This window comes from Trifolium pratense, linkage group LG5, assembly GCF_020283565.1.
Source record: "Trifolium pratense cultivar HEN17-A07 linkage group LG5, ARS_RC_1.1, whole genome shotgun sequence".
NCBI lineage: Eukaryota > Viridiplantae > Streptophyta > Magnoliopsida > Fabales > Fabaceae > Trifolium > Trifolium pratense.
This window is the reverse complement of record NC_060063.1, coordinates 5,106,340-5,118,518: the sequence shown is the minus strand read 5'-3', so window position 1 is coordinate 5,118,518 and position 12,179 is coordinate 5,106,340. Positions and strand designations below refer to the sequence as shown.

The 12,179-nt window shown below is 33.4% G+C and overlaps 2 protein-coding genes across 2 annotated transcripts; both read left to right on the top strand.

The window, feature by feature from the left end:
- The first annotated feature begins 532 nt into the window (after positions 1-532).
- LOC123885901 lies at positions 533-2,587 on the top strand. The gene is made up of 2 exons (XM_045935240.1): positions 533-1,862; positions 2,094-2,587. The coding sequence occupies exons 1-2, from the start codon at positions 533-535 to the stop codon at positions 2,585-2,587; spliced, it is 1,824 nt and encodes a 607-aa protein (XP_045791196.1).
- Positions 2,588-6,895: 4,308 nt separating this feature from the next.
- Positions 6,896-8,634, top strand: LOC123885900. The gene is made up of 2 exons (XM_045935239.1): positions 6,896-6,950; positions 8,194-8,634. Exon 2 carries the CDS (start codon positions 8,197-8,199, stop codon positions 8,632-8,634), a length of 438 nt encoding a protein of 145 aa, XP_045791195.1. The 5' UTR covers positions 6,896-6,950; positions 8,194-8,196.
- Positions 8,635-12,179: the final 3,545 nt, after the last annotated feature.

The window sequence follows — 12,179 nt, the reverse complement described above, 5'->3', positions numbered from 1 at the left end:
AATACCAAACCGGTGTTACGAGGCGAAGAAAGTATTGTGTCTGATGGGTTTGGAGTATGAAAGGATACATGTGTGCCCAAATGATTGCATATTATACAGAAAAGAGTTTGCAAACTCTGATCATTGTCTGAAGTGCATGGCGTCACGCTACAAAAAGAAAGATGGTGATTCTAGTAATGATGTGACGAAAAAGGGTTCTCCCGCGAAAGTTGTATGGTACCTACCAATAATTCCAAGGTTCAAGAGATTGTTCGCTAATGCAAATGACGCAAAGAATCTTAGATGGCATGTAGAAGAGAGAAAATGTGATGGACAAATTCGCCATGTAGCTGATTCTTTGCAATGGAAGAAAATCGATTCTTTGTTTCCAAATTTTGGCAAGTAGTCGAGAAACCTTAGACTTGGACTTGCTATTGATGGAATGAATCCGTTTGGCAATCAAAGTACTAACCATAGTTCATGGCCTGTTCTGCTCATGATTTACAACCTATCTCCTTGGTTGTGCATGAAGCGTAAATATATTATGTTATCGATGATGATTTCGGGCCCAAGACAACCCGGAAATGACATAGATGTTTATCTAAATCCCCTAATTGATGATTTAAGAGTGTTGTGGGAGCAAGGAGTTGATGTTTTTGATGCGTATTCTGGAGAACAATTCAATATGCGTGTCATGTTGTTTTGCACCATCAACGACTTTCCGGCGTATGACAATTTGTTTGGGTATAGTGTTAAAGGGCACTTAGCGTGTCCTATATGTGCAAAAGACACAGATTTCAAACAATTGAAAAAGGGAAAGAAAATTGTGTATCTTGGGCATCAGAGATTTCTAAACTGTTATCATCCATATTGTAGATTTCGGAAAGCTTTCAATGATCACCCGGAGAATGGTGTTGCTCCGGAGCCCTTAACTGGAGAGCGAGTTTATGAACTACAACGAGATATTAATGTTGTCTTTGGAAAGGACGTTGGAAAGGGCAAAAAAAAGTCTGATGTGGAAGAAAAAAAGTCTGATGTGAAATTTTCATGGAAAAAGAGGTTGGTGTTCTTTGATCTTCCATATTGGTCCAGTCTTGATGTAAAACATTGTATTGATGTGATGCATGTGGAGAAAAATGTATGTGATATTGTAATCGGAACATTTCTCAACATTGCAGGCAAGACAAAGGATGGTATAAATGCTCGTCTAGATATGGATTTGATGGGTATACGAAAAGAGTTATTACCACAACAAATAAATAACAGGACATATTTGCCACCAGCATGTTACACTTTGTCTAAAAAAGAGAAAACAAGTTTTTGTGAGTGTTTAAAAAGTATCAAAGTGCCGCATGGTTACTCATCAAATGTCAATAAGCTTGTATCAATGAATGATCTGAAATTAATTGGCTTAAAGTCTCATGATTGTCATGTGTTGATGCAACAACTCCTACCCGTGGCTATTCGTGGGATATTGCCCGACAATGTTCGGAAAACTATAAGTAGGTTGTGCTTATTCTTCAATGCAATATGTTGTAAAGCCATTGATCTATTGAAGTTAGACGAGTTGGAAAACGAGGCTGCGGTTATCTTGTGTCAATTGGAGATGTATTTCCCTCCTTCATTTTTTGACATTATAGTTCACTTAATTGTTCATCTAGTACGAGAGATCAGATTGTGCGGACCCATTTATTTAAGGTGGATGTATCCAATGGAGCGATATATGAAAATACTAAAAGGGTATACAAAAAATCTGCACCGTCCGGAAGCATCGATCGTTGAGAGGTACATTGCAGAAGAAGCTATTGAGTTTTGTTCAAACTATTTGTCAGAAGTGGATGCTATAGGGGTTCCCAAGTCTCGTCACGATGGAAGATGTGAAGGTATGGGTATACAAGGTTTAAATGTCAAAAGCATTGTGAAGAAAAAGTACCTAAGAATTAATGAAAAAGGGTTGTTAAAAGAACATAATAAGAGTTTTCCTTAGTGGTTTAAAGAAAAGGTTGCTTATGATGGTAGTGATTCTGATACAATAAAGTGGTTGTCTTATGAGCCTAAATGTAACATAATAACTTGGAGTGCATATGATATCAATAAAACTTGCTTTTATACAGAAGTAAAGGATGATCATAGTACCATGCAAAATAGTGGGGTTATGATTGTGGCCGAGTCCATGCATTTCTCTAGTTCCAAGGATAAAACCCCGGTTATGGCATCTACACCCTACTATGGGGTGATTGAAGAGATTTGGGAGGTTGATTACGTTATGTTTAAAGTGCCTCTATTTAAATGCAAGTGGATTAATATTAACAGTGGTGTACGAATCGATGAATTAGGATTTACATTGGTTGATCTTTCTAACTTAGCTTATACCGACGAACCTTTCATCATGGCATCCCAAGCAAAACAAGTGTTTTATGTTAAAGATCCTTCGCCTAACAGCAGGTGGTCGGTGGTTTTACAAGAAAAAAATGTGCAAGGTAGTGATGAAAATCAAGATGTGATTCTTGATATTTCCGAAACTCTTCCTTTCTCAACAAATGTGCCTACCTTCGTTGAAGAAAATGAAGAGGATGATGTGCAAGCTATTCGTTCGGATCATCAATAAGGGATATGGCAGGACTAGTACGTTTGTGTATTTTGATTTAACAAGTTTATACATTTGTGTTTTTTCATTGAATAAGTTTGTGTTTTTTTGTAATAAGTTAATTACTATGTTTCTGAATTTTGATTTAATTACATCTTTGCTTTTGCCATTTGCATTTTTTGTGCTTAATTTGATCCTAATTAATCAACGTTTTCATTTTGTGTAAGTAGATACATGGCTGATTCAACCGTCACCGCTTCTTCAAGCCAAAAAAAAATAGGCAGAGGTGCTACTATGATGAGAAAACTTACCAAAGTTCATCAATCGGGTCAAATCCTAACTGTGAAATTTGATCCAGCAACTTGGAATGTTTCTGGTGCTCATGCAAAAACGTTTAAGAGTTATTTGGCATATCTTGCTCGAAGTTGTTGTAGTATTTTGAAACATGAGTGGAAGGACGTAGACAAAGAAAAAAAAAATTGTGGACTGATCTTGAGGTATTTTAAAATTAGGCAGAATTACATTCAAGGTCCTTTATCTTATTTATTTGTAACACTTTAGTCCTTTACCTTTTTTTTGTAACGTTTAAGTCCTTTATCTTTTATAAAATGTACATATAAGTCCTTTTTCTTATTTTTTATTCAAAAAATACTGATGTGGCAAGCCACATCAGATAATTTTATTCTTTAAAATATTTTTTTATTTAAAATAAAAAATTCTGAAAATTGGAAGAACATGGTCATCAACTTCATCTTCTTCCTTTGAAATCTTCATCTTCTTTCTTCAATAAAAAAAAAATGTCTATTCACACATACCTTCAAATATTATAAGTTTATGTTATGTTCAACTCAATCCTTTTCTAAACACAAAAATCAAAACCCCCAAATTCATAATAAACCCTAAAAACTCATATTCAAATTAAAAAGTTCTAAATTATAAAGAAAGAAGAGTTAGTGTTGGGTTTTGTCAAAAAAAAAAAAAAGAATTAGTGTTGGGTTGATGTCAAGAAAGAGTTCTGCAAATAGATGTGTTTACCATGTTATGTGAACTAATTAAATTATAAAGTTCTTTATTTCCTACATATGTGTTAGAAATCCTTTAATCTTTTTAATTTCAATATAAGATTTTTAGAGTTTTTTTTTTTTGAATTTGGGAGTTTTGATTTTTGTGTTTAGTAAAAGTTTGAGGTGATTATAACATACATCCATAATATTTAGAGGTATATTTGAATAGATTTTTTTTTTTCTATTTAAAGAAGATGAAGATTCAAAGGAACAAGATGAAGAACATCTTCATCCTATTTCCAGATTTTTTATTTTTTTTATAAAAATATATTTTAAAGAATAAAATTATCTGATGTGGCTTGCCATATCAGTATTTTTTTAAAAAAAATAATAAAAGGACTTATATGTGCACTTTATAAGAGATAAAGGACCTAAACGTTACAAAAAATAGATAAAGGATCAAATTGTTACAAATAAATAAGATAAAGGACCTTGAGTGTAATTCTGCCTTAAAATTATCATTTATCTTTTAATCTTTGTATCAAGTGATATTATTTGCTTTCATTTATCTGGCAGTTTTGTTATTATGTGGAAAAAAATACTAACACAAATTTTAATCTATATATGTAGAGTTATTTTGATGTTCCAGTAATTAATGAAGATCCAGATAAAGATTCGATGGAGAGGTTTTAAGACACAACTCACGAGAGAATATGTTTCAAAGCCCAAAACAGATCGCAAACCTCCATATGTGAGGTATAATTTTATTAAACCAGATGTATGGAAACAGTTTTTGGCGTCACGAGATACACCTGAATTTAAGGTTAGTAGTAGTGTTCTTTGTACATAAATTTAGTAATCTCGGATTGGTAGTAAGGTACTATGGTTTAGTAGTAATGTTCTTTGTTCTGGTGTTAGGAAAAAAGTCAAAAGGGTAAGAAAAAAGTGGCCAACAATTGCCACCCCCATAGATTACACGTGGAGAGTATGAATTGCTTACGGAGACTATGATGGCTGAAAAGAGGTTGTTGGCAGAGAGTGGTGATCGTAGTCCATCTCCACCCACCCGTCATGAAAGCTGGAAGAGGACACGACAAACAAAAGATAGTTCGTACACATCAACGGCTACACAAGTTGTTGCCGATAAAATTGTAAGTAAACTTTTGTGTTATTGCATTATGCTTATTGAGATATGCTAACTTATGCAGTCTTATGCTACTACATTTTGCTACTTACTGTGTTATACTTAAACGCAGACTTATGCAGTATCTTATGCTACTTAAATGCAGACTTATGCAGTAACTGCATTATGTCTCTGCAGCATGTTTAAATGCAGACTTATACTTTTTGTGTCCTTTGGCAATGCTATCTTATGCTACCTATGCAATAACTGCATTATGTTGGTTACCCAAAATTACTGGAAACTTAATGCATTATGCTTACTTTTTTTGTAGGACTCTCTAGTTGAAGAGACGAAAAAGGGCAACTTTGTTCCAATCGGACGTGATGATATTCTAACAAGTGCCCTTGGAACAGCTGAGCAAGGTGGCCAAGTTCGTGGTGTTGGACGAGGTGCTACATTTAGCAATTATTTTGGAAGGGCTTCACGGTCATCATCGAATACAAATGTCGCTGAGCAGCTCTCACAACTAGAAGAAAAAATTAGAGCTGAATTTGAAGAGAAGATGGCTGAAGAGCATCAATTGATGCAAAAGACAATGATGGAGACACTTAAGTCTATCGGTTTCTCTCAAAACGCCTCCCCTACAAAGCAAGTGGTGGACGATTGGTCTCCAAAACATGTTGTAGGGAACTATGACAGTGTGAAAGCTAGTTGTTCTGCTGCACCAACAAACATTAAAGAGGACTTAGATAATGGTGTAGACTCAGTTCAAAAATTGTTATGCATGATTGTCAGAAGGAAAACATATTTGCCCATACGGTTAGAACATGATAAGTTTGTCACCAATTTTAATATGTCGCCAAAGTATATGAAAGACTTGTTGGTGGGTGATAATTGGCTTGACCTTTCAATTCTACAGCTTTGGTGCACGTAAGTACATTTTTGTTACTGCTATCAAATATATATATATATATATATATATATATATATATATATATATATATATATATATATACTAAAAAGTCTTTTTTTCTCTCTCTTTACTATTCAGGTATATGCAACGTCTTTCCATAGGCACAAAAAACTCATATCTGTTTGCATTTTTGGACCCATGTCAATTGAGTTTTGCATCAAAGCCAGTTTCACTTCAAAAGGCGGGTAAACAATACATACAAAATCATTTGCGTGATTTAAACAAAGTGTGCTACTTAGCACCACATCTTTTGGAGTAAGCTCTGATTTAAACCTTTAGTTTTGATTCACTTCACTTGTTATTCATTCTTTCATCACCTCATTACAATGTTTTGATTCACCTCATTCTTTCACGTGTACAGCGAGCATTGGCAATTAATAATTATGTGTCCTAAGGACAATGTTATAGTTTGTCTTTGTTCATTACATCGTAAGATACCTGAGGCAGCGAAGAAATTTTTTTACAGAGTAAGTTGTTATTTTAATTAGTTTGCCTTTGGTTTGCCTCTGTTCGTCCACTTACTGCCTATTAAAACTTTGTTGATTTTTAAATTTTTCTAGTGCTTTTAAAGTTCATCAATTGGCAACTTTTGGTAATAGAAAGAAGGCTACATGGATTTTTCCCAAAGTAAGTATGGTGTAAATTTTAATATTTATTTACGTTCATAACACATGATTGATATTTATTTATGTATTAACTAAATGTCGTTTATATGTAGACAAGGCTACAACCTAACGGTAATGACTGTGGGATATTATATATACACACATGGTTAAGTACTAATATGTAACACCCAAATATTTTTAACTTGTTTTATGTGTGCCTTGAAAGTAGTTTTATTTTGTGTAGACCGATAATTAATTTACCCTTTAGACTGTGAATTTAAGAAAAATAATTTTAGAAATCAATCATGAAATATTTCGATAGGCTATGATAAAATTTCAGGCTTAAAATTCTACCGAAATTTAGACAGTGCCTTAATCGACCGTATAAATTATATCACAAAAAATAATAATAATAATAATAAATTCATTGTATGGGATAAGAATTACACGTTATGCATCATGGTGGCTTAATTTTCTTCACAAGTAAAAGTGGAAACGTGGACTTAACTGAAAGTAAAAACGTGGACATATATTTACCATGTAGAAGTAGAAGTGAAACTCTATAAATAGGACCTTAGTGTTCAGTACCTTTCACACAACCATCACTTTCAAGCTGAGGATTACTTAAAAGGTAACATAGAAGAAGGAGATTGCACAAGTTATTCTGAAAAGCTCAAAGGTAAGGGGTTATACTAATAATAAGTTGGTGAGCACAAGAAATGTGGTAATTGTATATATATTATTAGTTATAATTAGGAACTTGTGTACTTAATGTTATAATTATAAGGTAACATAGAATTGATTAAAATAAGTTAATATGCAGGGGATGATAATCCCTGTAACATTGAATTGTTGAAAGTAGAACTCTCTTTTAATATATGTGGTATGTGAATACAATCTATATATGATCTTAACTCATTTTCTCATAATATAAAACAGCATGTTCAAATAGTTAGAATAATAATTCATGATACATTCTCTACATCTTTGAACTATCTATTGTAAACTATGTGTGTACTTGAAGCTGTTTATGGTAAAAAGTTGAGGTGAACATGAGTTTCGGATACTAACTATACTAAATTGACTGATAACAAAGTAAATCAAAGTCGATGAGTTGAATAATTAATCACCTTTAATAGGTAAAGAGCAAAACAGGGTGTTTCTTACAGTACTAGAATGTATGTAAGACTGAGGATAGGTCCGGCTGGGTCGCCTCAAGACCTAATGGGGATCACCGACGTTTTGAACTCCTACCAATAGTCAGTGATAGCAACTCTGACTGGAGGAAATCATACAACCCGACGTGGTGAAACCTGACTGTGCAGGACTATCTATAATAAGGTGTAGCGCTCGGGCCAGAATGGTTGAGACATATTTGATATATGTCGATTGCATACAACCATGATATGGCAGTTGAAACGGCCTTACGCTCATAATAAAAGTCTCCATGGAGTCTGTGTGTCAAAAATAAATACCAAATAAGTTAAGTAAACTAACTTTGGATAGTGAATTTTTGTCTCGGTTTATCATTTGAATTCGATGAGGACTAACAAATTTTGGGTGGTGAGAATTATTTGACTAAGTGCTATAATGTCTTGAATGTGAATAATCTTAAGTGATGACCCTAATATATTAACTTATTGATACATGCTTCTGAGATGAATTCTTACATTTATCACAATACATGCTTCTGTGATTAGCTATCAAATGTTTTGTGATACATGCTTCTGTGATTAACTATTAAATTTTCTGTGAAACTGCTTATGATAATATGTGATTCTTTGATTCAACATAATTTTATGTCTAGACATGTATAGTAATTAGAAGAGATAAAATGCATGTAAGTGTATAATACTATGTGTAACCTTGTGATCTCATCGCGTGGTAAGCTTGTGTACGAGTATTTCACCCTTATATTACAGATAATGCCGAGGGAGCCGCTGAACCACTCGGGAACCCGGAGAATTGAGTGTCTAGAGGAGATGGGTGACGCTGTTTGGGAGCTGGATAGAGCGTCACAAACCTTGACTTTTACTGGATTCGTGAAGACAACTGAAGGAATAGGAGGATTACTTGTTTCATTTATCATACACCATATTACCCTGGAGATGGTGCTGCCATTAGAGAGAATGATAATGGCCCTCAACCTTAATGGAGTTGGAAGGGGTTCTCACTCTACTGGACCTAGGGGACCAAGGCCTCGTGTTGGTCGTACTGCCCGTATGAGAGTGCGTAGCCGTAGTCCAGTTTATTATAATTTTGTGAATCATCAAGCAAATTTAAGAATGAATAATAATGATAATCAAATTGTACCTGATGAAGATCCTTCTGAAGACTCTAGTGGTGGAGAAGCTAGGGAATAATGGAAGTCTCCCTAATGGTCATTAATAATAATAATAATGGTTAGGCAGTATGTAAAATACTAACTAATGGTAGGATTAAGTCTTGAAGCCTTTTGGGTTATTATAATAGACTAGATAAGTCCATGCTTCGTGACTCTCTTTTGTGACTCTTGGTGGCAGTAACTTCTAGGGGATAAGGTGTATGACTCATGATTAGTTAAGAATAGTTTGATCTAATTAGGAACTATTTACTTGCAGGTTTTGTGAAATAGTTAACTATACCTGTCAAGTTTAACTATGTAAGCCTACTGGCATGAAAATTATGACTTTGTGAAATATATGATGCATATTCTATATAATAATGTGTTTTCATTTTATATTTATTAAATTTTATTTAGACTCAAAGTAAAAATAAAAATGTATTATTGATATTTCATTACGAGTAAAATATATAAATAGAGTTAATTCATATTCGCGATTAAATTTTACGACTTAACACCATTTTCTATAGTTCCTGAAAATGGGGTGTTACATAATACGCAGGTATAAGATGGCTATACATACAGTATAAATTTCTGTCACTATAACCTTCTGTTGGTATTTGTAAAATTTCTTGTAGTGGTTAGATGACAACACTGTTGGTGCATGGTTGTTTGTGGTTGTATTTTGAATTTTTTTCCATCCTATGTTGACTCAAAAAAATACATGTTCTAGTCACAGTTTGCGTACGATGGTTCTGTTGTATCAGAAGAACCAAAAAATGAATTACATGTCCAAAACAACTTGATTCAAGAACTCATCAAGGAGAATCAGGTACATCTAGAAATATATTTGAAGTTAATATACTTTTTTGTTGGGAAAAATGAATATTGGTTTGATATTGATGCTATATAAATGTGTGTTCAGAGGCTGTTAAAATAATTAAACAAATGGATGAAACACAAACAAAGATGTTGCGTATTTTGGTGGACTTAAAAAAGAATGAGTTGAAGGAAACTTTGAAAACAACATTTGTTGGGGAAACAACCAAAAAAACGATGGCATAACTGTTATCCATGAACCAAACGTGAAAAGTGTCAAAGAAGAACACACAAATCCGCTTGTTGATGGAAACATCCATCTTGGTCTTTCTGCGTGTAACTATAATTACCAACAGAGGATGAATAACAAAGTTACTGATATTGAAAGTGAAAATATTGCGAAAATGTTGTCCTTCACTCCTTCACCATCAAGTTTCAAGCGGAAAAATCATCTTACAAAATAAAAAAATACATTGGAAACTCAACTTCGTACGCTAGGATCAAGCTGCAAGGCCTACAAATTTGACATAACAAAAGTCACTTTGCCAAAGGTAACAATATTAAAAACTACATTTGAGATTCATTTCATTTAAACATTTGAATTTTTTTGTTATACTTTTTTACCTTAAAAGAGAAGTAATAACATGTTTGTTGTGTTTGTAGTATGCAAAATGGTGATTCCCCCATTAAGATGTACCTAAAGCCTGATGAAGCAATTATGTGTTTATATTTATTTTCTAAGAATGTGAGATTTCATGTGCACATGTTGTTGATTAGTTTGAAAAACTAAATTACAAAGGCAAACATTTTTTGCATGCCAAGTTTTTTTTTTTTTTGCAAAAATGGAGAGTATGGCATCATAGTAAGTAATCGATATCCCAACTATGTTGACACCTCAATGAACTACCACTCCTCTACCATCTCACCAAAAGTATTATTAAATTGAAAAACAAAAGAAAGGGTGGGGGGGCATAAACCAAACCCACCAAAACAAGATTAGCGAAAGCGATAATTAGACAAACCAACTCTATCTCTAAAGAAAGTCTCTCTAGAGCAACTTGGTAATTGGTCCCACCAGACTAACCCATCAACAAAAAAGCCCGCATTAGCTAATCTGTCTGCACAAGTATTTTCTTCTCTATAAATATGAGAAAATCTAAAACGAAAATTTCTAACGATATGAAGACAATTTTTCCATTTAACCTTCAGCTTCCAAGGGACCACATTCACATTAGTGAAAGCTTGAACTAAGAGGATAGAGTCACATTCAAGCCAAAGATGGGTCCATCCTTTAGCAGAAGCAAATTCAATAGCATAAATTGCAGCGCAAATTTAGCATAAAGAGAGGTTGCAACACCAATGTTAGCTGAAAATGCACCTAAAAAAGTACCAAGATGGTCTCTAAAGATGCCACCACAAGAAGATATACCTGGAGAACCTCTAGATGCTCCATCAGTATTGCACTTCACCCAAAAACTAGGAGGCATGATCCAATTGACTTGTTTAATAGATGGCGGAGGGGGAGGATGACAATCAACACCAAAATGCTTGAGGATAGAAAATTCTTTTATAGATGAGTACATGTGACCTTTGGAATAATGAGCTGCTTGATGAATAAGACTTTTCAGATAGATCATATAACGAGAAAAATAGGGATAAATATCATTAAATCTGACATTGTTCCTGCATTTCCAAACCTTCCACAAAATATTGACAATGGCTGCAATGATGAGATCATGTAATTAAAATGTGGATGTAGAGGGAAGATAATACAATTTTGTCTTAGCTATGATTCGAACCCGCAACCCTTCAATGCAAGACAATATTTCCAACCACTATGGCAAGTATACCAATTGTTAACACTATTTTTTTTTTGCTTCAATTTTGTTGTATTCCCATGATCTTTAAGGTTGGTGAATATTGCTTGGGATTGCGCAATAATTTTGAATGCATGATATTCGATGGTTTGATTGGCGATTGGGTAACGAATTCGAGAATATGATTTTCGATTTTCTTAATTAATATATTTTTAAAGTTGATATTATCTCATTGTGATTTTACTTATTTAGATAATAAACATGATAGTTGTGACTATAAATTGGAAGCAAAGGCACACATATAAGAAAGAGGTTTGGTGCTTGCCACCGTCATTTGACGTAAAAGTTTAACTCAAAATTTAATGATAGTTAAATTTTATTTTTAACATTTTGGTAGAAATTTAGTTAAAGTTACATTTGTATTGCATATTGTTAGATGGAAGTTGGTAACAAGGCTACAAAAGAAAAGCTGGAAATTTTGTTTCGAGACCCTTATTTGCCATACTTTGTCAATTTCAAACTAGTAACACTTACTATGACTTGCTTAAAAATTAAGAATCTTTAATAGTAATAACTAAACTGTATGATTTAAGATATACTTTATATATGTAGATATATGTTCCTATTGAAGATCATGATTATCAACATTGGTACTTAATAGTGATCCACATAGAGGATAAAAAAAATATCATTTGGATACTAATATGGTTTAGTTTACCATTGCAATGAGACAAGCCAAGATGCATTCGATTGTACGTATTAAATGTTAGGGTCACACCCTTTAGCACATTCTTCTAACACACTCCAATCATAATTGGCCACATCATCTATTTCTTTTACACTTTAACTTGCTACCTATTCCAACTTGTTTGAGTTTTCTTTTTTCCTTTTTTCTTTTTTTCAAAACTTGTTTGAGTATTATTATAAAAAATAAAAAAAAAACTTTTCA